This window comes from Haemorhous mexicanus, chromosome 4 (genome assembly GCF_027477595.1).
Source record: "Haemorhous mexicanus isolate bHaeMex1 chromosome 4, bHaeMex1.pri, whole genome shotgun sequence".
Classification (NCBI taxonomy): Eukaryota; Metazoa; Chordata; class Aves; order Passeriformes; family Fringillidae; genus Haemorhous; species Haemorhous mexicanus.
In genome coordinates, this window is record NC_082344.1 from 24,443,070 (window position 1) to 24,470,404 (window position 27,335).

At 37.7% G+C, this 27,335-nt stretch overlaps 1 protein-coding gene across 1 annotated transcript in view; it reads left to right on the plus strand.

The window, feature by feature from the left end:
- Positions 1-27,335, plus strand: part of GRID2 (glutamate ionotropic receptor delta type subunit 2) — a 681,202-nt gene that overhangs the window by 132,037 nt on the left and 521,830 nt on the right. Inside the window, exon 2 of the mRNA XM_059844122.1 lies at positions 6,597-6,752. Within this exon, the coding sequence (XP_059700105.1) occupies positions 6,597-6,752 (156 nt within the window). The remainder of the gene's footprint in view (positions 1-6,596; positions 6,753-27,335) is intronic.

The window sequence follows — 27,335 nt, forward strand, 5'->3', positions numbered from 1 at the left end:
GAGACTTTTCTGTTATTTAGATGATAGCTGCACTTTTCTGACTTTCTGTGTATTTCAAGCAGACTTTGCCTCTAGCAATTTGCCAGATTGAGACGCCTGTAAAATTCCTCATTCATCTCTTGTTTCAAATATTTCAAGTTAGAAAATGAAAACAGTAAAGGGAAGGAGTTGCTTTATCACTTCTGTGATATTCCAGTCATATTGCTGATCTGAGAATGGGTAAAGTGCTTATAAAAGGAGCAGAAATGGACTGGGTTGTTTTTTTCCCACATAGCCTGATTAGGTGCGGATCTTGTATCTAATAATTTTGCTGCTGGCTTTTTTTTTTTTTCCATTACAATAGAAGTTGTTGTTATTTAAGGAATTCTATCTGGAGGTAGCAGGGATCTGTATGCAGGCTTATATAGTGTGTGGTCTCTCAGGGAAACAGGCATTGCTCATGGTCTGGGAAAATATCCCCTCTTCTCTGTCAGAAGCAGACCTTTATAACAGTCTATTAAAACATGACAGTAGGGCCTGATGCTTTTCTTAGTTGATCAATCTTGTGTCAGTGGTAATCAAGAAACTGTTAGGGAAGTTTTTCTGGTCTCATCTGTGCTGCTAAAAGTAAGAAGTAGAACTTCCCTACATAGGTGTAGATTTAGTGTTGGCAAACACATTCTCTTGAAGGTAGTTGTTTTACTTTTCTTTTATATGTCTGCTGATAAATAGTGGAAAGTATATGCTCATGTATTGCTCTGTGTCTTTATTGTGCTTGTTAAAGTAAGAGAAATGCAAAGTAGAAAGACAAATCTTATCTTTATAGTTTGGTGGGCATGGAGACATTATGTTCTTTGCAGAAGGAGATGGTGCAGGTGCCCTGCTGTCTCTTGTAACATCATCATGGGAGCTGTGAAAGTCTTGAAAAATTAAAATGAACAAACAAGTAGTGTTTTCAAAAATTTCAGCTTGACTTAGATGCACTTTGGTGCTAAGATCCCTGCGGTGCGGGGTCGGGGGGCTCTGGGGAGCCAACACACGAGGCTGGTGGTTCCGATGCAGGGGATGGGCTGTGCCCGGAGCTGGAGCCCCACGCTGGCCACGGGTGAGGCGGCCGTGGTCCCCACGGGCTGCGGGGCTCGGCGACCCAGCCCTGTGCTGCCGCAGCCTGACGTGCGAGGTGGCTCGGGACATGTCTGCTGGCAGCTCCCTCCTGGTGCAGGAGGTGGAGGAGTTCAGCTGCCTTTATGCTGCAATGACAAAATGAAGCTTGCTGTGCTGTTTCTAAAACTTAATCCATTTAAAAGACGAAGGCAAAGCGTGCTGTTTTCCCTCCATTGACAAAATCAAGATGTGATCGCACGTACTCAGCTGCCTGTTGGTCAGTAGAGAAGCTTAACAGCAGCTCTAAATGTGTCACAAAGAAATTTAGGGTCCAGTTGTATGAGTGCATGCTGGATAGCATGATAATGGGAGCTGCATGCAAAGGCAAGGTCTCTGTGTGTGACTTCCTAAATTCCTACATTACTGCAGCCTCTCTCTAGAGCTCCTGCAGTCCCTCTTGTTGTTGTTGACAATTATACCATGATAATTGGCCTACTAAAGCTGCATGGGTATATTCTGTAAATCAGACATCATAGGATGCAATATACCCAGGCATTTGCCTCTGTAGTTAAAAAATGAATGGATTTGATACAAATTTTGCTGACCAGACATTCACGGGGCCTAGAAATAACATGAGATTGGGTTCTACACTGTATCTGAGGATCTCAAATACCAGTTTTAGGCCTCTAGAAATTAATGTTTCCTGACCTTATTTGATATTGGGGAGCTGGTTCTGTGGAAATGAGCTCATAGATCTGAAGGACATTTCAGATGAGCTTTGCCATGAAAAGTCAAAACTCAGCTTCCAGTTCTGAGCATTAACAGCACGGCCATCCTTCTCCCAGCAGCAGTGTTAAGTTTCTCATTCAGAATAATAATGCAATAGCAGGAGTTGAGAAAATGCAGTGCAGTTGGACTCAGAGACTGGAAAAAATTGGCAATATCAGTGGCACAAAGAATTGTCATAGAATCAGGAGCTGCTGAGAACATGAGATAGTTGCTCAAAAAGCTTCTATGTAGACTTTCCCATTTTCTTCCTTTTCTCTCCAAAAATTCCTGGAATGAACTAGTAAATCACTGGGCAAAGCATATTTGGCTTTTATTGGTGAGGGCAGTGTGTGCAATGTTAGAAGGTGAAAATCAAACGTGCTGAAACTGAACTGTGACCTCAATTCACAATGGCATTTAATCCATGTGCTCTTTGAAATAAGGTACTTAATTTTCTGAGACTAATATGGGGCACTGAAATCCAGAAATGTCATACTTTCATATGTAATAAAATTTTAGCACTCGAGAACACTTCAAGCAGTGGACTTTGTCCTTTCTTAGTTGATGGATGTACAATGGTTTAAATCTCTTCTCACTTCATCCTTGAGATCATGATGCATTTCTCTCACATTTTTGTTTGCTGGACTGATTCCACAAGACTGCTCAAATCATTCTAGACATAGCTGATAATATCTAATTGGGATTTTTTTTTTTCTTGTGTGTATGGGTCAGTAGGACAAGGGATCTTTGAAAAGCCATTTCAGTGGTGTTTTCGGTATCTGAACTTACTGTGATTTGGTGTATATGAACTCTAAAATGACAGATTTCTGGTGGCATGGCTGAGTGCAAATGAGATAGTTAAATGCAAGGAATTCCCTACGAAGCCACACAAAATAATTGATGTGCTGAGGGTTTTTAAAAAGCCAGGAGAGAATGTTTGTGCTGTCCTCATCCAGATTCTGAAATAGAGCTGGAAGTAATGACATGCTAATAAAACAGGAGGGGGAAGCTGGTGCAGAGTGGTTGCTGTGTCAGCATGTCGGCTCCCAGTGCCATCGTGGGAATGCTCCTTGAGCACAGTTAGAAATGACATGTTCAGTGTGAGGCCTCTTCCTGCTGAGATGAGCAGTGGGGCTGGAAGAGACATGAACAGCATTACTTTTGGGTAGTTTTCAAGGCTTTCTCCCTTTGTAAATAGTGTTGTTGCATCATTTTTGTAGAGTGTGTGCCTTAGAATATCTATAGAAATAATTTTCTTTTCCTTCTCAGCTGTTATTACTTTCTGTAACAATTTTTCTTGTGGCCAAAAGGGTTCATGTACTCCAAGTAAGTTTGTAGTCATCCCAGTTCTCTCATTTCCAGCTCTAGATGGAGAAATGAGAGAGCATATAGGTCTCACTAGGGAAGTAATTTTCAAGTCTGATACCCTTTATTTGTTCATTTGTGTTGCTTGACTTGGTTGAATGACAATATTTTGAAGAAGACACATAAAAACTTCAGGCCTTGGCAAGAAAAGGTCCTATCTCATACGTAAGGTTTAAGTTAACCTTAAAGTCAGCCTTAAGTTAAGGGTTGCATATTGAGCTAGAGGGCAACATTTTGATATGCCTCTTTCATATCAGAAGGATCAGTCCTGTAAACTAGAAGATAATTCCTGAAATGACAGTGAAAGAAAAATATTCCAGCAGTGTTAGCACTGTCCAAACAATCCCCTCCATCTTTCTATTGAAATGGCTTTTCTTTTAACAAACAAGCAAAAGTCATATCTTTTCCACCCCCTCTGTAATATAGGCAGATATAAAGGCACATGAAAAACAGCTGAAACAGGGACATAAAATTATATATAATGCGAATAGTTACAATTTTAAAATTATTCAGGGATTTTGTGGCTTGACTTTGTTTTGTTTTTAGGTTTTTCAATTTTATATAACAACTGAAATTAAATTTTGAGAATCAATTAAGTAATAAAATTTCTCTTATTGTGGTTGCAAAGTGTAATGCATGTGCTGCTGTGCACTGCCATCTCCTGAAAGGAGCACTGTAATCTTTATTATATCTTAAAAAGCTTTTTGTATAGAGAATTTAAATACTCTAATGAATAAGGCCTGAGTTTCTAAAGGAAAATAATCTAATTTCTGCTTTCCTGCTTAGATGCTCAGACAAGAACCATGTTTAGAAGTTTTTTTTGCAATTCACCTATATATCTATGTGTTTTACTTATGGAGATAGTCCTACACTAGAACATGTGATGATGTTTCTGTGAGGTAGTTTCTTTAAAATGTCAGATACAGTATTGGTTATAGGAGAAATTTTGAAATTTGTGTCTGAAATATGGAGCTATAAAAACATAAGCAGTGGTCAGACCAAAAGAGGAGGCATTGTATTCAAGTGAGAGCAGCATTTGTGAAAAAACATGGAGTTAGTTCTATCCCAGTCCCTTACACATTCAGGTGCTGCTAGAGGTTTGGTTTCTTTCAGGCTGAGAAACTGGAAAAAAGCATAGGAGTTTATTAGGAATACCTGTGTGTGAAGAAGGGCAAGATTGTAAAGCAGGTTCATCTCTTGAGGACCTGGATGGATTTACCAGTGCAGAATTATCTTGGCAGCAGCCCTCAGTTGCCCAGTGGAAGGGCAAAGGTCCTGAAGGGGCTTTTTATGATGACATAGACAAAAGAAAGCTAGTTACCTGGGACTTTGCTGTATCCTCTACTCAATAAATGACCAGGGTTATTCTGGGGACCAAGCCAGGCTTAAGATGGTATTTCCCATCTGTTGAATAAGAAGCTGTACTCTGTAGTGTTGGCTGGAAGATCTTTGTTTTGCTGTGCTGTTCTGCAACGCAGTTGACAGCTGCCCTGTGTGTGCATGAAATCTGTGTGTGTTCACTTTACAGTATAGCATTTGTGGCAGAGTAACTCTACAGGGATAGAATTTGACTAATTACTATAATTATTTTCTAATTATTCCCCCCCTTAATTTTACCTTTGTTACTAAGTAGCCATGTAGAATCACTCCTTCAAATATTTGCAGGGCTCTGTCCTTATTATCAGTATGGGTCTAACACCCACATGAAGTCTGTGTGGGTTTGGTTTGAGTTCCATGAGGCAAGAAACATGTTTTAAGATGTGTCTTGGACACAGTTTTTTGTCCCCTTAAATGCTGGATGTATCCACATATAGGTGTTTTGTGGAGAAGACAGGGTTTGTAACATCTTGCATACCGAGCGTGTTGTCGGCCACGTGTGGCTTTTTTAATGGAGCTAAATAAAACAAGGGAAAATGGAATTGGGGGCAAGGGGAGAAATGAATGTTTTCAACAGAGATTTGTGCAGAGATGACAGGTGAATGAGGTGGAGAGTAAAGAACAGCTGTTCCAGATGGTAGGAGCTTCAGGAGGGAAAATGCTGGAGTCAAAGCGGTCAGACTGTAGGAAGAGATGATGCTCATGAAGGATGAGTGGTGCTGGCAGCGAGATGAGTGTCGGAGGTCAGTGGGAAAAACACAGCAAAGGCTGTGTATGAAGTTTATTTGTCCTAAAGTAGCCATTTCCTCTAAATGAATAGTTTTCAGTTCTTTCCAGCTCTGATTGCAGGTGCTTACCTGCAGCCTTCAGTGATCAGCATTTTCTGTTTTCTTTGTTTGCCTTGACACATTTACTTCCTTAGCTGAGTTCTATACTGACAACAGACACTCAAGAATAAATAAATACAGTTGTCAAAAGTGTGGTTTTAAAGCAGCCCTTCTGTCTTTCTAATCTACTGCCTGAGATGGAAAGCTTTAAAGGTGCTTGAAAATCTAATAGCCTTGATTTTAAGGTTTCAAACAATCTAGCATTTGTCATAGGACTTTTTGAGCTATCTCTGGATAGTTAATACAAAAAGCAAGTGTAAGATGATAGGAAATCACTGATGCTAAAAGTGATGCTGTAGTTTAAAGGAAAAAAAAAACCTTAAAACCTCTGGATTAGTTTTAGAATTCTTTTTTATTATGCCTGAAGAATTGGCTAAATGAGAGTTGGGCACTCTCACTCTGCCAGCTCCTCTTGAGTTTATTGGTTCACTGTTTACAACATTCTGCTTAAATGTTCTGAAGAAATAGACAAGACATTCACTTTCTATGAGATTTATAAAGGCAGTACTTATTTTAACTAACCATTTAAATTTAACTTATTGACTTCAAGAGTCTGACAATTAGTTGGAATTGTTGTTTTGCAAATCCTAGAGGTATTACAATTGAAATAATTTATATTGGCTCCTGACCTGTCTATTGATTGTGGGTGTCAATTCTACCTCCTTTTCCCAGTGCTGCTGCCTTTTTAGGCTTATTCTCACATTGTTTGAACTTTATCTTTTAAAATTGTCAGTAGGCATGATGTTAAATGTAGATCCTAGGCCGCTGTAATCATTCAATATATTAAACAGCCCTTTGGAAGAAACTCAATTCTCATTTCATAGCCATGTTCTTATGCGGATCTTTTGCTTTGTGCTTAATTAGTTTCCCCCAATATTTCTAGCTGGCATCAATGCTTCCCTTTAATATACATCTTAAATTATGTCAGAAGGTAAAAATTCTGGGTATTTTGAAGTAACTTCTTGGCTCTGTATAGAGAGAAGTTTCTTTTAAGGACTGAGGAAGAGATGATCTTCTAGCAAAGAAATGTTTTAAGTGCTTATGATTAATGTTTTGGGATACTGCAGATGAAAGGTGCAATGTGATTTTTGTTCTTGTCCTTTCTTTCCTCCACAGGGGCAATTTTTGATGAATCTGCCAAAAAAGATGAGGAAGTTTTTCGAATGGCAGTAGCTGATCTCAACCAGAATGATGAAATCTTACAAACAGAGAAAATCACATGTTCAGTGACGTTTGTGGATGGCAACAATCCTTTCCAGGCAGTTCAAGAAGGTAGGACAACTGAAAAGATTTCCTGTTGTTGGTTCTGTGGGGACATGCAAAATATTACCTTGATAGTTTGCTGTCTTTATGGGAATTTGTAATTTTTGTTGGCTTCTTTTTAAACAAAACATCCAATAGTGTATTTAATTTTGGGTTTAGCTGCTTTGGTTTGTGTTGGTCCTCGTGACTTATAGCTATAAAGTCAGCTTTTATCCATTTTCTATGTATAGGCTGTTGAAATGTGATAAAGAAATCAGACACACTTTGCCTGCTTCTTTCACCTTTTTCAGGCTGTTTAGAAGTTACTGTCAAAATGATGACTACTTCATACTACTTTTTGGTTTAATTTTGTGCAACTAATGGCAATTGGTTGGGAAACAAAGGTTGTTTTGTGGATAACCTTTTCAGCCCACCTGCCTGAGAAGGATACTTGTTTTAAAGAAGAGATTAGAGATAACCTGAAGATTCAGAAAGTTGCCTGTGCTCAATACATGATGTTGTTTTCAGCCTGTCCTTTTTGTCATTCCAAAATTGCTGGACAAGGGATGACGACATGGCTTTGGGCTCCTGTGATAGTGGAAGGAAGATAAGAGAAAATAATATTTGAAATCCCTCTGAGCTGGATTAGTAAATCACTGGTGTGTCTGAGCAGTTCTCTGGAAAGACCGCTGGGACAAATCTTGAGAAGTACGGATTCAAATTTGGGGTTTAAGCATTTGTTATTTCTTTGCTGTTCTGGAACAGTAACTTCTGCCTGAGATGCCAAAGTTATTTATTTCAGTTATATTACTAAACTTTTCTTAACAGCAAAATAAAATTTTGGTGATTTCCTAGCTCTGTATAGACACTTGAGATTTAAGGGAAATATGCAATTAGTTGTTCCAATATTTGTGAAATCAAAGGTTTTGCTTCAATGGATTATTGACCAGGTAATGCTAATGAAAAAGTCTTTAATGCTTGTTTTGGTTTTTTACCAATGATGTTCTTAATTTTTGAGAATTTAGTGATTCAGTAATGTTTTTCTTCTGTTAAATTTTACAAGTAGATAGATCTGTGTAGTGAGAAGCATTGCAGTCTCTGCTTGATATGGCTGAAGCAGTAAAAGATGATTTTGAGAGTATTCCAATTAGAATCAATTTAATTTCTTTCAATCTGAAAAGGCTAACATAGAAACTGGAACTACTCAATACTTTTAGAATTCAGAGGGGAAGATGACTAAGAGAACTGCATCTTTTTAAGATGCCTTCTACATTGTTGGTATTTAAGGTTTTTTTTTTTTCTTTAATCTGGGATGGCTAATGCTAGCTGATGCTCTGTGCTTAGCATTAATTAACTCTGAAACCTAGCTATTTATTTCCTGTATCATTGTGGTGGAGAAGTTGCAAACTATTTCACAAAATTATGTTTTAAGTACCTTATTTGTGACTTAGAGAAACTAGGAATGCCTAGTAAAGTAAAACAATCCCAAGGAGTTAATAATCCAATATTTCAATATTCAATTATTATTTTATGCAAAAGTTGTGTTTGTCGTGGTTGAAAGCAAAGTCAACATTTGAAATGTGGATGTAGCAGATTTGACATAAATTTCATTACCATCTGGTGCGAGAATGAAAGGTCTGTTGTGATATTGATGAGTTCAATACTTTCCAGTAAAAACTGTTTCTTGTAAATGCATGGTCAAATACAGCTACATGCCTAGCAAATATCACATTTCCTATTTTTTAAGGGCCCTGTATTTTGCTTGGAATAATCCAAGTGAAGAACAAAAGTTTGAATCTTTTTCATGTATGTATTGGTGGCATTTTGCTTGTTAAAATATTTTACCACAGTCAATGTGTTTTGTTTTAACTGAACACAGGCAGAAGCTCCACTGTAATAATTCGATTACTTTGCACCAGTTTCTTGCTTTTCTCCTTTTCTCTGTATCTTTATTTCACTCATCCACTGCTCTTAATTGTATTTCCTAGAAATACAGCTTATATATTACATATCATAAATATAAGTAGGAATATTAATAATTATAAATATGTATTATATTATTTATAATATTTTATATTTTTATATACATTATAAATATTTTTCTTAGTAGCAGGGAAGGGGACCACTCTAATTTTTGCCACATACTGGCAAAAGTGACATAATGGCATGTCTTATAACTTGGACAAATGCTGAGTAAAAATGCACTGTACTAAACACCACGTAAAAATGTTCATTTAAACATTCAGGCCATTCTGGCCTTTTATTTGTGAAAGAAATACTAGCACAAGACTAAATCTCATATTTTTCAGTGTGTGACTTTCAGTATTCTCAAGCTTGTCTTTTTCATGCAACCACGACCCTTTCCTTGGAATCATAACACCACTGAGTCTGAGGTCTGTCACCTCTTATCAAGCACAGCCTAAATGTTAAAAAAATATACTATTCATTTCATTTTCTGTTTGCTTGTTTTAATTATTTTTATATAAACTGCTTGAAGTTTGCTTTGTTTTAGGCCACCATATCTGGAGTTTTTCAAAATTTTGACTTTTTTCTCATTGTATAAACTACAGAAGAGCCTTTAAAATACCCAACTTTTAATGCTTGGTAAAGTGCTTATTTAAAGCATTAGATTCATAATAATAGCTTAAAATTGGTCTAAATTTGTCTTTAAACTGCCCTTTTCAGTCAATGGAGAAAGATAAAGAATTTGCCTAGGACTGTGAATTTTAAAAATCCAACAAGTCATGAGCAAAGATGTCATGAAACATGACATTAGGTACAGAGTTATTTTCATAATGATGCAGTAATGGACAACCTGCATAAAATCTTTTATTTCACTTTATTATTGAGATTGGCAAGTAACTCCCAAACAATGTAAACAGAAATACTCAGACACTTCACAATGATTTTGGGATGTAAAGATAAATAATTTGAGAGGATTGCCATCTGTGCAGTACTGTGTTCTTCCCTCTGAATCTGTTTTTATAAATTATTACAGTGCCCTTAAATGTCTTCCACTTGTACCTTAGGGCCTCTCTTTAACAGCTCTGATTGGGGGGATGATACTATAGCAAAGCTGAGTGGTTTTATCCTAGAAGACCTGTGAATGACATGCCCCATAATATCACTGGAAGTGCCCTCAGGGACCATTTATGGGCATGTTCTAGTGCAGAGAAACAGGAGGTGATGTTCTTTAAGTTAGGAAAATTAGTCTTCCTTTCTGTTGGCCTCAGAAAGGGCCCGCAGCAAGTGTGGTTCATCCCATGCCCTTGTGGAGGCTGCAGCCCAGTTGCTGAGAATTGTCACAGTAACACCTGTGGAAATGTCCAGTGTGGCAGGTTCCTTTCTCTCTCTTTCTTTCTTCAATACAATATGCTTCACAATATTTATAGTAATCTTCTGTGTGGTGTCTCAAAATATTTTTGTGATTGAGAGAGGGAGAGTATTGTGATTTGGCTTTTTTATGCTGTGCCCACATCAGGTACTGCAAAGAAAAAGCAGAAGCTTAAATTTTCTTTGTATATAGACATTAAAGGAAGTAGGGATAGTCAAGTATTGCATGGCAGCTAGGCAGTGATTTAGCACTGTGAAACAAGGAATTATGATCCAGATCCATACTGGTGCTAATAATATATATTAGTATAATCTTTACTTCCTTTCCTGTGAGACTCCAATTTACAGCAGTATTTAAACAGGGGTGGGACAGGCCTTCAAAAGGGTTCGAGTTCTACATATATTTAAACTGTAGTTATTTTTTTTTATATAAAATACATGCTTCTCTATTTCTTTTCAATGAACTCTTTTTTTTCTTTCACTGTGAAATTTGGCTGAAATAAATACAACACTTATTTTCTTGTTTGTCAGCAAGTCACTCTGTTCTGTTATCTTTCTCTTAAATTTATTATGCTGGTGCTTACTTCAATACACTAATAATTAAAGCTTTAATTTTATGGTTCAGAGCCTGCTGTTTGCTCCAGTCCTTGATTTATCATTAGTACTACAACCATACAGCAGCTGAATGGCTGATGGAAAATGTGTGATGGTCTTTGCATTTTTGTGGCAAGGAAAGAGAGGTGGCTTTGGTAGCTTGGACCAGATGTAATATTTTGGCTTGTGCTGATGCATGTCCTTGAGCAGCACAGTTTCCTCAGCCCTCATGCTGCCATTTCCACTTGCACACTGAGAGTTATGGAGCGAGCTCTGCAGGAGTTTGCAGTGCTTGAGGCATCCTCAGCATCTGGAAAGTAGTCAGAGCTCGGCCAAAGATGTGTGTCGTCCTTGGAGATCCATTGGCAATCTTTTAACCTCACGGCAAACATTTTATTTTCTGGTAGTGCTGGTAGGTTTTTTCATCTTACTCCTTTCTCCTAACTCTTTTTTTAAATCTTCTTTTGATGACATCCTATTTTACTTATCTTGAATGATAATTCTACGATAATGCAATGTTCTATAGGTAACCTATAACACATGTGACAGGTTAGACTGAAGCTGTTTGAAATTATCTTTGTTGAACACATTTTCCTATGGCAGTCACATGTATGTGAGGCTGATTTTTCTTTTTTTTTTCTAACCCAACCTTTTTGTCATTCAGGATAGTCACCAGAGTATGCTTACAGACACCAACTCAAGCCTTGGTAATGGCTTTTGAAAGCTTATTGTGATCAGTGAAGTAAATAAGGCAGTGAGTCATAACTAAATGGGATTCAGCTGTAGAGCAACAGAGGTTTGTAGGGCAGCAATATGTATGAAGGTCACATGCAGGATTTTATTCAAGCAAAGTTTTATGGTCAGAAATTACAACCTGATGGATACATCTGCTTTGGCCTTTGGGACTAGATGAGTGTAATAAGATTGTCCTTTCCCATTTCTCTGATCACTGTAGAAATCTGTTAAATCCACAGATTTCATGGACTGCTAAACTTTTTCTTTCACTTTGTTTCACGTATTTCTTGATATTTCTCAGCCTTCCCCATGCTGTTTATTAAGCAGTACATGTTTGGTTTGAGATTAAATCTTTAGTGGGTTGAACTTCTTCACTGCCCCTCCATTTCATTTCCGATTTGCTGTTTTATTTCCTGATAAAATGGGTTTTGATGTGAAAAGATATACTGAGGAGGAAGAAAAAATCAAGTAGGATCTGAGTTATAAAAAGTCAAGGACGAAGAGGAGTAGAAGCATTTCAATAATGATATAAAACTCCTTTGTAAAATCAGAAACTGTCAGAAGTGTTTGCAATTGCAAATTGCTTCTATCATGGGCACTTCAGATAATACAATAGGAGATTTTTTTGAATTACCTGTCCTCTGTGCTTTCCCATAATGTACCAATAGTTGCAGCACTTTCCTCTGTTCAAAAGGTGTCTGGTCAGGAGCCTACTCTCTTACACAGGCTTTGTTCTCATCTAAGTCTTCCTAAACCCACAAAAAAAATCAAATCAGATCTCCAGTCTGCATAAATGTACCATGGGGGTCCAAGTGTTGACAGCTTAAGAAAAAAGATCTTGCTACACTGGTGGTGATAACATCCTGACAGTTGGGAAGGCAGTGCTTGCATGGGACAAGATCAGGAAGAAGGGAGGAGTGAGCACTGATGGAAGTAGAAAAGGGATGTGTAGTAGAGGTTTTGTTTAGGATGAGCAGAATGCACATTTAACACATTTTCAGCAATGATTTCAAAGCTCTCGTGACCTTTCTTTGCCTGGAAGTAATCTACTCAGAACATACTGGAGGCTGTAAAAAGGAGGTCAGACTTATTCTCAAAAAGGCCTCAGAGTGGTACAGCTGATGCAGTAATTGCAAGACTTCCATCGCCCTCCAGCCTCTGGGTTTTGAGCCCCAGTGTTTTCTAGTTCCAAATTCTTTCTGTAGTAATGTTTTCTTCTATTGTAAGACAGCTTCCATTATCTTTGTTTCCAGTTTGAAAGCAAACTCTGGCAGCTGTAAACTGCACTAGGCTTTCAGATACTTTAAGATTAAAATCGCTTCTGCTCAGCTCCAAAAAATTCCTTCCAATCTGCATAAAAAAAGAAATTAAAAAGAAGTCAGCCTATCAGGAATGGCTTTTTTCAGGCTAGTTTAAACAAAGAGAGAAATTAAGCTATAGGTATTATGGTGATAAAGGAGCCTTCTCTGCAGTAGGGTTTCCAAATTGCTGAGCCAAAGAGGGGAGGCAAGGGCCTTACTCCAGGCTGGGGCAAGATCCTGGCATCCTTTAGGTGCTGTTACCCACTTTGTCTCCCAGAGCACCTAACCCCTGCTGGATATACACTTTATGAATGCTGCATGTTTGTTGTGGTTTAAGGAAAGAATGCTAGTGTTTCTATGGAAACCACTTTTCTTCAGGTGGCCGGGAGATGGGCTAACATCCCCCGTTACACCTGGCTGCATTGCAGCTTTCAAATGCAATGCTGGGACTGAAGGTGTTTGTGAAGCACCAAGGACTTTGGTGCTTCAGAGTTTGCATTACCCACTACCTCTCTGGGGTGTTTCCCTCACCTGCTTCCCCAACTTTCTTGTGACTTGAAAACAGCAGGAGTGATTTTCCTAAGGCTGGTGCCATTTGCCATTTTCAGTTGCCAAAGTTTGGCTCAACTTAATTTTTTGGCAGATTTTAACATTTTTTATCAGAGCTTCCACTTTCAAGTGACAGGCAGGAATTTTAATAGGCTTGAAAGAATTTCTTTCTCAGATTGTTGCTTGAAAAGCATGTGACTGTGAGACTATTAACCTCTAACCCTTTTAAAAAGGTGGATCAAATAAAATAACAAATACCCCCTTGACAAGTGTGATGCCTTTTGATGGCGAGGTGCAGAGTGAATTTTATCACATTACTGTAGGAAAAGCTGGACAGGCTGCTATTCTGCAGTACTTAGACTTTAAATCTAGATTGGATCATTTCTGATTTTGCAATAGACATGTTTCCACTTGCAGTTCACAAGTGCCCAATATGTGTTTTCATACATTAAGCACGGAGCTTCAGTCTGCTGTGTTAATGTACTCTGACACACTGCTAGGAGTTTACTTTAAAGAGAGCTGTGCAGATTGTGATGTTATTAAATAATATCAGTAGTATGTTTAAATGTTTACAGCCACTGTGCCTGGAGGTTTTTGGGGTATTTTAACAAACAGAAGCATAGAGACAAAGTAAATGAGGGATGCTTCATCATCCTAGATGCCAATTATTTAACTAGCACCCTGAGCTATCAGTCCCCTAAAGTAATCTCCTTAAATAAGTAACAGACACACTATCTGGATTTCCTTCTCATCTTTTTTGTGAAGCAATGTCCACTAAAATCACTGGAGCAGTCAATCATCTCTGTCCAACCAGACATGTATATTCCCAGACAGGCCTCACAGCCTGCAAGCTTCCAGCAGGTTTTGGCTACTACCAAGCAAGAACTGCTGCATTCAGCTGCTTTCTGCTGTACAGAGTCCTTCTGAGTCCTCTCATAATATTAATTGGAGATTTTGCTTTTGTTTCTCCTGGCTACATTCTATGAATTAAGTGAAAGTCATCCTGAGTCCTTGTTTCACCATACAATTTAGGTACAAACATGGATCCAATTCCTTACAGATCCATATTTGCTGCATCTGTCTATTTCAGTGCTTGTCTAAAAGTCAATAGAGTTAATTATTTTCAATTATTTTCTTAATTTAATTCTCCCCTTTGAGCCTTACTTGCACTTCTTAATTCTCTTATCAAAAATATTCTGTTTCATCTGCAAGCTGATTTTGTTATGACCTGTTAGCTCTTCGGTCACTGTATTCTTAGGAAGTAGACTAGTCTGTATTTGAGGCAATTGGGTATTTGTGTGCTTCAAATAATTTTAAACATAATCCTCTCTCCCTCTCTCTCTCTCTGTATAACCAGAAACAGAGTGTACTTTATGGAGGACAGTGGTGTTTTAAAATCTAATTTTGGTAATGAGGAAATGAGCCATGACAACTCTGGAGGTGAAGCCTGAAGTGAATTATGAAGGTCATTCTCGTAGATGGGAAAATTAATTATATTTTAGCTTGGTCTCCTGTTACTTAGACCCTTTGTATTGTACACTACCAAGTAATTTTGACTAAATATCAATTCATGAAAAATTATCTGGGCAAAAGAGTGCAGTTACAAGGACAGATGTGAAAACTAGGAAGAGTTTTATTAAAACACTAATCGTATCATAAAACCATAACCTAACCTTTTGTGTTAACTTTTTGAAAGGATGCCTGCTGTGGGATTTTAATGCTCGTTTGTTTTAGACTACTGGTGAACCTTTAGCTCCTATGATTGCAGGCTCTTATGAAACTTGTTTTTTTCCTTAAAATCCAATCTTTTGAAGTTCTTCATTGTGTAGTCTGGAAGAATACTGAAGTGAGCCAAGCCACTCTGAAGGATGCAGCCATTAAGTGCAGCACTTGCCGAGGGCAGATGAAACAGGTAGTGTTGATGGTAGTTAAAAAACATTTACTCTGAGCCTGGAATAGAAATGGGAGTCTTGCAGAGTCTTTCATCTTCTGTTGACACACAAGTGGGAGTTTGGGCTTGGAATCTTTATGTAAGGGTATAAGGAATTAACACGTGGGGCTTAACTTGATATGGAAATTAAGCACCTGCTTAAAGGCTTATACCTGAGCAGGGATATACTTAAGCAATCTCAAATCAGTGACTTAATTTTCTTTGGCAGCTGGTATTCATTATTTTGTTTACTTTAGGGACTTATTTTCTCCAGAAACTTGTAGATCTTTGCAGCATTTTCTCATCCTGCACCTCTGGTTGTCCAAACGTGCCAGGTGGCTGTAGCTCCTCTGGTATTGCTGAAAGCAGAAAATATGGCTGCAGGTCATGGCTGTGCCTTGTGACATCTGGAAAAAAACTTTGAAATGACAGTGAATCTTTCAGAGTGCCAGGCCACAAAGCACAGCTAAATAAGTAAAAGCCTCTGACACTATGTTTCACAACAAGAGCGTTACGTACAGGGCTTGGTCATGAGAGTACCAGAGAGCTGTACTCAGAAATTGCAGTTTCATGTTATAGGTAAACAATTTATGTTCCTCCCATCCCTTTGTGACCTGGTGCAGGAAAGAAAGCCAGCAAGAAGCTACTTTGTTTTTCAGAAATATTATGTGTCTTTAGTAGCAAGCTGTGGCTCAGCAGCAAGCCCTGTGATAGCCAGCCCTTGCTAAGGGCACGGGAAGGGAGCGCCAACTCCCCGTTCCAGGTGCAGCCAGATGTTGGAGCAGCTTGCTCTAATGTTGGATGCCAGGAGCTGAAAGTAAATGATTGTTAGTTGTCAAATACAGAAAAAAAACAGCCACCCTAAGAGGAGAGACTTTTGCACTTCTGAAATGCCATTTCAGTGAAAAAGGGTATGAAAACTTTGTTTCCCGAACAGAGAAGATGAACGTTTTGAGAAAATGAAATCTATTCGGGCTTACCAGGAGGTTAAAGAACAAAAAGTTGCCTATGTGGTAACAGTTCACATTCTCTCTAATGGGTGCAATCTGAAGAGTGAGGTGGTGTAAAATAGGGACTTGTCAAGGCATTTGTAAAAGGCTCATTGGTTCTAATTAAAACCTACAATCTGAGTTTCTTCCTGAGGTCTTAGCCAATTCTAATTCTCTGATAGAAAGGAAGAAGGGGTAAATGGGTACAGATGAAAGCATAATGCAACTTTGATTTGGCTAGCTTGCCTTTAAATGTATTTTTCCTTCTTAATTTGGCATTGGTGGATCAAATGATGAAGCAAAATGATATTCTTCTGTGTGCTTAACTGCTTAAGTTCCACACATCATGGGGTAGAAACTGGGTACTGTGGTGAGAGCAGCAAAGAGTCTAGAGATGCCTATATAACATAGGAGCAAGCAGCACGTAGCTCAGTTGGGTTAGCAAAACAGTGACCTTGATTTAGAATAGAAATAACTGAGTGTAAAAAAGCCTCTGAAAGCACTAACTTAAATGTTTTTTAAGTAATGTTCTCAGCTGTCTTAGTTTAGCTGGCATTAAAAGATGTGTTGTTCTACTCATCTTTATATTAAGATAACCCCCAAAAAACAGCCACAAATCAAGAAAACATTATAGAGAAAGATAGATACTTTCCTGTATTTGGGGAAGGATAGGCTTTTCTTTGTACTTTTTGTTCGTTACAACTACTTCTTTTATAATACAGAAAATATACCTTCCAATAGCATATAACAGCATTATTTTGAGAGCCACTAGGAATTCTGCAATTGGTTTTTTTTTTTTTAAATTGAATTTCATTATTTGGAGGATTACCATTTTGAAAGGTCAGCATCCAGGGAAGCTCCATGCAGAGTTATTGCGTGGCTCTATAAGTCCCATTCAAGTAATGATTTTTAAAGCATAAAACATACTTTTTTTTCAATATTTCTCTAGCATGGAGACTTTCACTAACATTATTTTGTTGCTTTTTCTTCGCATAGTGTTCATGCCTGAAACTCTCTAATTAAAATTTATTGTGAAAATTTGTTTTTATTTTTTGTCAGAAGGAGAAATAAGTGCTCTTAATTGATATGAAGTTGTACTTAAACGTTCTGTCAGCTGAGCCTGTAGATCACTAAGACTTGCTTGTCTGTGAAGATTCAGAGCCAAACTGAAAGTTGCATAAAAACCAATTTATGTTATGATGTGTTCCATAGAATAAAAATTCTCAGGAATTGGTTTCTGCATATGGAAAGAAGCTGCGGACATAACAAATGGGGCTGGTTGTGGCTTGTCTCAGTTACTCCTTTTAATAAACTAAGCAAGAAAGGCCATGTGTTTTAACATAGTTGTTTTTAGCAAGTTCTGTAATCCTAAGACTCCTTGAAATTTGAGCACAAATATTATCAAAATTCTAAAATGTACTTAGTAAATATGTTTGGTCATGCCAAGATCACATCTCAAGATTTTCTAAGTTAATTTTTCTGTCAAGTCTTTACACTAGGATGATATATGTACATATTTGCCAGTTAGCATATATTTCTTCTCTTTGTGTGTTCTTTATTCTTTGCTGTTCAGGCATTCCTTTCATGTGCAGTCTATCTTGAAGAGAAAGTTAGAAATTTGTGTGTTTGCAGATGTTCTTTGTGGAAGCTCCAGGGAGTATGGGTAGTGAATATACAGGATCACCTCCTATTCCTAGCCAGAAAGCTCTCTGGAGTAGCACAGATGGTAACTGGAGCCTCCTTTGACAACTTCTGATGCTCAAGCTCTGACATGAACTATGCTTATAAGAAGAGTTTTGAAATTTCTTCTTTGTGTAATACAATGTCAGTTGCCGCTACAATTGGGATGACTGTGAAAGAGACATCATTCCTTGGTCAAACCTATCAACAAGCTCATGTTCTGTGATGTTTGTAAGGAGTGCACCTTGAAAAACAACCCTTTCAATGTGGAAATGAGCAGCTGAAAGCAGCAGCTTCCAAAAGCATGAGAAAACTGTAGTCCTTCCTGCACTCCTAATATTGAGGACATTCTTACAGCTAGTTACAAATCAGTGTATTCATTTTTTAAGCTTCAGGTTATTTTCTGGAACTTCTACATAAATAATAGGACTAAAGTTTTGTTATTTTACTGTATTTCATTATTACTTTAAAAATTGTCACCTTGTAAGAGTTGGTCCCATGTATCTTCTGTGTGAGAGTTTTAGATTCAAGAGATTTCTTTTATTTGTTTTTTTTTGTTGTTGTTATTTGGCATTTTGAAGTCTGTTTTCCTGTGTGTTTGTGCTCTGAGCCTTCAGCTTGTGCACTTTGTGCCTTTTTAGACCCTCTTTTGGGACTGCAAAAGGTGTTCTTGAAGAAAAACTAGTTGTGAACAAACTTGTACTCACCTCTTGCGTTAATGGAAAGGGAATTTAAGGAGAAAGGCTCAACTTTTCTTCCTATCACCAGTCGTTAATAGTGACTTGGAAGTTTTCCCCCTTCTGTTTTTCATATCTATTAATGTTTAATGCAGGGACCAACTCATGTAGAACCCTCTTCATTGTCTATTCGTTGGCTTCAGGAGTTGGACTTGATAATGGTTGTGGATCCCTTCCAAGTTGGAATTTTCTGATTCTGTATCTGAACTGGAGAAGTAATTTATTTTGCAACATGAAGAAAAAGTGATTTCCAAAGTATCTGTGGATGAGTGATTTCCTTTGATAATGAAAAGCAGAATTTTGAGTAGTTTTCCTTCATGGGACTTGTTGTATTGCTTAGCTATAGAACCTTCCTCCACAAACAGCTTCTAGAGAACTTCTTGAGCTTCTCTTTAAGGAATGACCTCTTCCATTCTTCTCCCCTTGCTTAGTTTGTTCTTGTTGGTTATTTCTGGATGGTTATTGCTTATATCTGAAAGTGCTTGCTGTATCTGGCCATTTTTGATGATGTGTTTATATAAGAGTTGAAAAGAAAAGCACTTGTCTTGATCCAGTTTTGTGAATATGAAAAATTCTTCACTCCAGGTTACCTCTGAAAATCAGTATGGCTACTAATGCTTGGAAGGATCAGGCTCAGTAAATCTTTCTGATAACTTGAGTGTGATCAGTTGTGTACAATAGAAAGCTGGAAAATATTACATGTGAAAAAATCCATGGGCTCAACAGTGTGTCTGGAACAGTGATTTTATTCAAAGTCAAGGCTTTGAAGATAGAAAAGAGCATTAATAAACCTAGGTTAGTGTAGTGTCTTCTCTGTGAAATTTCCTTGCTGTTGGGATCTTGGTGGGTGTCACTTATCAGCAGAATTAATTTCAAACTCAGATTCTTCACATTGCAAAAGGGTGCGCAATATTAGTAAAGGTTGTTGAAATATGCAAAATGTAAGAGAGGTCAAAACCCATGAGAAATAGAGTAAGAAATGAGAAAAATTGTTATTGCATGTTTTCAGGTAAGATTTCTTTCTCAAAAATTGACAAGTTCTGAAGTATGTGAAGTATGTCTTTCTCAAAAATTGACAAGCTCCACTGATGTGTAGGGAAATAGTGAGGGAAGGTAAAAAGTGAAGACTATGGAAGCAATATTTAAAGATTTGTTCATGCCTTTCCAAGCATGACTGATGTGTGTGTTATAATGCTGTGGTGTTAAGACTAGAGATTTTGATATACTGTCCAAAGAATAAATGCCAAAAGTTCATTATGAGTTTTTAATCGCTTTTTCTGGAAGATGCAGAAGCCAAGTAAACAAAAATGTAGGTGCTTATTGTCTGTAACACGTCAAAAATGGCTTGAAGACCACCTGCTCTGCACCCTCCTCAGATTATGAATGGTTCTGGTGATATGGAGCCACTTGGGAAGCAGTACAGATTTCATTGCAAGAGTCACATTGCTTATATTAGGGGACTTGAACATTTTTGAGGAACAAACATCCCAGCTTGAAGCAAAAGATCTTTTAATGCAATTTTTGGTGAGATGTCTGCATCTCAGGAGATCTCTACTTTTTACTCAGCTGCAGGATTACGGAGTGAATATAAGTTCTCTTATCTAGAAAATTATTACTTTCTTCAGCTTTTAAAATTGCTCTGTTTCTTGAGGTGAATTGGGATGACTATTTTGGTTTCAAAAAGTAAGTGTAAGTCTTTACAATCACACTGTTAATACTTCACAGACTTGGAGAAGTTTAGAAGTTTTTGGGGTGACTGTGTGTGGTTACTGGAGAGGTTAACAGAATTTTTGATAAAGTCAAAAGAGTTTAGTTCTATTAGTTCTAAATAATTATCTCCTGGAGAGAGCTGTGATCTATAATAAATACAGAAAAGCTGGAGAAAGAAACAACCCAGATTTTTTTTTTTTTTTTGTATGCAAGAATCTTTCATTTTGGAGTCTGGAGAAGAAAGAATTACAGCCTCTGAGGGCCTCGCTTGTGACGCACAGAAGAACTTATGCAAAATTAACCACACTTAGTTTAACTGTAAATATTTATCAAGCAAGAGTAAATTATATCATCCCGAGGTCTAAAAATAATTTTTTTTATCTGGCTCTTTTGTAAAAGGAAATGAAAAAAAAAGTTTAATAGAAACATGAAATGCACCTGCTTGTCATGAGTTGAAAAATTTTTCATCTAATGTGCCTGACTAACTTAGGATCTCTTTATTTTTTTCCTCTTCTCTCTCAATTTCTATTGAGGACTCTCAAATGCTATTAAAAGAGCTGAAAAGTTAACTCCCATGGGGTTGGGGTGTCCTCCTTCAATTGATGTATCGATCACAGAGAGAGATATGAAGGGTTTAAAGTTAATTCTCTAGGTCTCACTTTGAAAATAGAAATTGAGTAGAAAGCCATGCCTTTAACCTCTATTGGACTTTGCAGGAAGTCTGAACAATGATATTGCAAGAAAGGGAACGATTTGAATATTTCAGCTAATCTGAAGATCTGTCTTCAAATCAGCCATGTCTATAAATTCTTGATATTTATAACCAGCAACACATTAATGGAAAAGAATGTACCATAGTTAGGGCAAAAAAAAAAAAAATTGGGTAGAGATATGTGTGGATACATATGGAATATAAGCTGGTGATAAGTTTTGTTGTTTCCAAGGCTACAAGAGTACACAGGATGTTGTCTTCAAATGCATCAGTAATTTTTTCTGTTAAACCTACCACTGTAGCAGCAACTTAAGCATTTGAAATGGATGCTTCCCAAAGCTTTACCTGGCATAAAAAGCACTTGGCAGATGTATCTGACATGCAGAGTCATTACATCTGGCAGCTGGAATATATATCTGGATAGAATAGATGGCTGTTTTGGAAATATCAAACTTTTGGAAAAGTAAATTATGATTCTCTGGTTTTATGTTATACTTGAATGACAGTGAACTTTGAAACGTTTACCTGCTTCTGGTAGCTTGTTTGTACAATCTTTTAGAGCTCTCAGTCTGATTATTTCAGAAATTGAATCTTTATCTACAGATTCAAATAGATTAATTTTAATTGTATAATTTCATATTTCAGCTCTCACTCTAGAAGCATGTGGAGCATAAATATTTAAATAGCCTACTTTCTGAGTTTACCTTTGCTCTTTACAAGCTGCCTCTTGAAATAGTTGAGTCAGTTTTTGTCTTTCTGATGACTGTGTTCTGGACATCACTAAATTTGGAAGGAGCACATGATCCTTGGCTGGGTTCCCTGTGGCAGATCTCCTCATTCCAGATCTGCAGGGCCGTGGTCATATGGACTAGTAACAAGATATTTACAATTAGCCAAAGGGAATTGAAGGGTACTTTTTACCCAGAGAAATTTGTGTTAAGCTAAGATATGAGTTAAAAGAGGAATAACTATGTCTGATCTAATCTTAAGAATTGCTATTTTGGAACAAATTTCTAAGCAGGTGGGGCCTAGGCTGTTGAAATTTCAGGCTGCCTGAGATGAAGTTTCACCCTAATGTTAGGAGAACATAGAAAAGAATCCTTAAATTAGGACGTGATGCTTTCATTTTCTTGTTGCTTAATATTTTCATGTGTGTAAATTCATTTGGTTTGAAGAAGATGAGAGAAGAGGGTTAGGAGGGAACAGAAAAAAATTGCATAGTGCTCCTTAACATGGAATTTCCTTTTTTTGGTTTAGTGTTTTACTTGGTTCTCTTCCTGTACAACGTGAGGGTTTGATCAGCATTTAGTTTTCTACAGAATAAGTAACTCAGATTTCATTCCAGGTAAACTGTCTTGTGAGCTTACCTGGCAGCTGTTCTATGCATTGCTGTCATTTCATGCAATCTTGCCTCTCCAGATAAATAGCAGTTTATACAAAGACTTACTTTAGAATTTTCCAAAATACATTCTAAAATATGTCAGTTCCCATACGTGTACCTCCACTTTAGCTTAGCCTTTTACACTTTTGACAATCACTGTGTACAATTATAACCTGTTCTCTCAGTCTATAGTTTTTCATTATTCTCTTTGTGTGGTTGAAAGTGCTGTGAGAGTCCTGTAGTTATCAGGTCACTCTCCTTCAGTATTGCAGAAGTAACACTTTCAGTGCTGCAGAAAAATCTCCACTGTTTCAATCTTTATTTAAAAAATTAGTACCAGCATATTAGCAATTATGCCCTTGGCTAACTTTTAGGATTCTTGAATTATGCTCACTTAGTTTTACTGATTGGGAAGCATTTGTCCTTGGTGAATGAGATGGTTTCCAGAAAATGATAAAAGTGTATTCTGAAGATACATGCTTTTAGGAATGGTAGTGCTCTTCCCCCCCCCCCCCCCCCCCCCCCCCCCCCCCCCCCCCGTCTCTCTTTGTGCCAGTCAGAGCCCAGCCTTCTTTTCTGACTTACAGCATCAGGGGTGGGGCTGTTCTGAATTGCTGTTCCCATGGTGTGATGAGGATCCCTCAGAAAAAGCAAGGCTATGATTACAAAACGCAGATGTCCAAGCAGAAGAAAGCAATTTTCCCCAGACTGAGAGAATGCCACTTGCCATTGGCAAGTTTTGGAAGCTCCTGTGAGTGCCTTTCAGATTAATTTGTGTTTTTGAAGGATTGGAGAATCCAGGGATAGGGTAGAGGAGATATTTCAGAGGATGATAATTGCTGTCACTAGAAAGGGATTGTATGTAAGCAGCAAGAATTAAACATCCCTGAACATCAAGAATCAGTTTAGTTGCTTTTACCCACTTCCTCTGGCATCATGTTCTGGTTGTTTTCAATAGCTGTATAAACAAATTAGGTCTGTTTATTCCAACTAAAACTCTGAATACAGGGTAGCCAAGCCTAAGTTTATTGCCTGATTCACCTTTTGCTCCTTGCTCTGCGTTATTGTAAGAGGGCAAGAGAGCTTCATGTTTTATTCAGTTAATACAATGTATATTTAATTTGCATTTTTAGTGTTTTCAAAGGTGAAAGATAACAACTTCAGCAGTGCTGAACGTGGTAATTTAATTGGCTGTAGGGTAGTAATGGGATTCTTGGAAATAGCTTCATTGGGAAATCTTGCAGGGCCTTAAACAAGTGCACCAGTCAGAAGCTCACCTGTGCTGAACTGCCACACACCCACAAAGCAGCAGGGAGCTACAGCTGTGTTGCCTCTTCATTTAATTTCAAAGGTTTACAGGAGGAGAAACAACACCTAAAGGGAGGAATAGAGGCTACCAAGGCATACTAAACACTGCCAAATGCTTTCCTTAATTTCTCTGCTGCTGGGAATGGTAGGGGTTGTAATTTTCCTTCTGTACCTTTTCAATGGAGGAACAAAAAATGACCAGTATGAAAAGGCAGTGTATAAAGTTTGTGACAGTGAAATGTATCTGTCCTAATTCAATGTCTGCCTGCAGGATCTGGGCTTCTCAGACAGCAGTTTTTACTTGTGTGGGTTGTTTGTTGTGAAAGATACCACAAAGATGAGAGAGGAATACTCCAGGATTTTTGATGGCTAGTGTATGCCTTTTGCAACATCATTCGCAGCTTAGGGGACAATTCTATCAAGCAAAAGGATCTGCATCCTCCAAATTAGGTGGTAAGATGATAATATTTTCAACCAGCTAATAAATATGCAAAATTTTCTATCTGAATGAAAACTCAGGAAGAAGCATCTCTTTAATCAAATTAAAGTTGGTTCGGAGCAGTTATTTATCTATAGAGTGTAATTGCACCTTTCCTGTTTGATTGAGCTACTATTACCAAAAGAGAGTTAAAAAGCAATGCTAGGTACTGTATTTGCAGTGTTTCTTCAGTATGTCTGAGTGTTGGCATTTTTATTCTACGTGTAACATTGGTGTTAGATGTAAGACACTGTTTTACAGAGTCTTGAAAAAGCTGTGTGTCAGCAAAGCTGGTGTCCTTGTACTGAACTACAAACACACACAGGACCTGTACAAGCTTTCTTCTTCAAGCCTGTTTGTACATCTTCATTTCAATTCATACTTTGGCTAGCACATAATATATATATTTTACTGTTTTCTTCTCATCTCTAGAGTTGCTAACTTTTCTAAAAATTCTATTGAAGTGCTCCTGACAGGCAAGATTTTCTTGCTGTGACGTTACAGCATGGATATGAAAATAGACAAAGTATCTAAACCATGGTTTTTGACCTTAACCCTAAGTGGGCTAAATTTCTTAGGATTCTTCTCCTGCTTGTTCTTACAGTGGTACATGTTCTTTATTATTTTTGTCCTTCTAGTGTAATTTTTTAGCTTTTGGAAGCCAAAATTGTGACTATACTCGTTAATGCTTATCTGGAGTTGATGAAGATGTTCTGTGTAATTTGCAGGAGCCTGGCATTTTTTTCATTAATCTTCTCCTTTTTAGACAGGTTTTAGTGTCCTTAACTCTGTAATTTTCTTGGCATAAGAGTTAGAAAAAAAAAAAAGTGGCTTTGTTGTGACTCATCAGATCAAATATCCTTTCACCTCCTACCCCCACTTGTAAGCCAAAATACCCACATAGAATTGGCCAGGGGATGATTTCATTGAAAACACTGATTTAAAACTACATCATAATGGTTTCAACAGCATCAAGCTAGAGTGTTTGTGACCAGTTTAATCCTGTACGAATTACTATTTAGATAAGGGTTATTAATTGCCAGCTGCTGTTCAGTTAATGGCAACATGCCAAGAAAGCACTCAGAGGCCTCCCTGTTCACCTATCTGTTGTAGGGAGTTGAATATTTGGCTTTAGAGCAGAAAAATTCAAAGAAGTTTTTTCTGCCAGGCTTTTAAATTGTTGCAATTATTCTTTCTATTAATAAGATTCTGATTTTCAGGATCGCTTTTAAAGTCCAGATTAAGGAAGTGGGGGAGGAGATAAAATTGGGAGTTCTTTTATGGCTGCTGCGTCATCCCACTTCCTAGCAATCACTAACATTATTGCTGTAGGTACATCAGTAATAAACTCCAGTAAAAGCTGTTTCTAGTTGTGGCTGTTTTCCTAAGTCACTGGTCTCTTTTGAAACTTGCTTAGTCTTTTATTGCCTGTTATTATTTCTGCCTATGAAGTTTTTTTTCTTTCTTTTAGAAATATTTGTCTTTGCAGGTTGTTACCACACAGTATAATTTTTTTTTTCTACTAACAAATTACCAAGGCCTGCTGCAAATTGCATTATTACAGCCTATGCAGTGCAATTACCTATTTAAAAATAGGAGGAGAAAAACCAAGGAAGAGCAAATTTATTTTTGTTACTGTTATGCTATTTGACATGTCTAATTTTTTATGTGATGAACATGCTTTCATATGAAGAGCAGTCAGTGTCTAATTCTTTTGTGTAAATTGCAATGCAGGATTCTGAAGGAATAGCAGGATGCTTTACCAAGTAACTTCAAAACACAAGTGATACATCCTCCAGCAAATCCTGTACACCAGCGGGAGCCCTGGGAAGAGCATCCATGGGCTAAATCAGCAAAAGAAGCAATTCTGGCAATTTTACTCCAGGGTTGACAGGCAAAGTGCTGCTTTAAATGTCCCTTTCTTTCATTTTTAATTTTACTGTACAAGAGGCCTGTAGGATACCATGCAGACATAGTTAAACCCTTGAGCAAAGGGCTTTTGTATTTATAATTAAAGAATAATTCCAGGTCTGAAGCTTTGGTTCATAAAATGGCATTAGTGGATGTCATAATTGTTTAAAATAAGCAGCAGAATCCTACATGGGGTTTTTTCAAAGGCAGCCACTGTTAGGGTTTTTCCTCTCTGGTACAGGTTTTTTCTTGTGGGATTACACTGCTCAGTTTTAACCACATAGATCTGAGATAAATTGTCTAGGTGAAAATACCATTTTACAGTCGATTTTATCATTTGGAAATATTTTTATAAGTAAATGCTCTAAGGTCTGAAGCAGGAGCCCTGCAAACAAGAAACTTTATTTAAAAAACCCAAAACTATAGCATCTAGAGAGACCATATCTTTGAAGCAGTCCAGATAATCTTGGCACAGAATAATTTCTTGTGTTTTTGTTGCATATTTTATTTATGGGTTTTTGTTCAAGATATGAGCATGTGTTTACACTGCATGATGTATATAAATAAAATGTGAGATAACAGCAAGCAGGAGGCTTAGCCAACGCTTCGCAATGGTACGTATATAAGGACATTGTATATAAGAACATTGTATAGCTATTTATTGTACATCAGTAATGCTTTAGACCATTTCTCCAGCTTTTTACTTTGCCTGTGTTAATAGACCAGAGTGGAAAATGACAATGTCAGGCTGGAGAGGAGAGGAGCTGGCATTCAGCTTGTTGGCTTTGATGCACAGCGAGCGACAGCAGGTTGGCTCCAAGAGGAGGGAGGTCATGTTTTCTTCCTGTGGTCATAGGTTGTGCCCCATGGATTCTTGCAGTTCATGACAATGTAATTTTGTATCTGGGAAGTTACTGAAATGTCCAAAACTCTTGTTCACCTAGGTACCTTCAAAACTATGTTGGACTAGTTGAACAAATTGTCAGGTATGAGATGAGATCTTCCAATCTGAGGAGTAGTTCTGCAGTGCTTTAGCTGTAGATCCATAGAACAGATAAGCCCCACAGCCCTGGGAAAAGCTGAACTCAAAGCTTGAGGTGTATAACAACTTTGTGAGTGACTGACATTCAGGTTATCAGTGAATGCAACCGCAGGCAACTTTGTGTTACCTCACTCTCCCAATCCAACAGTTTTAGACTAGGGGCACATATTTTATGACACCTTCTTGCCTCATGCTGCTCCTACGTGGAAGGAGCTGCTGTTTC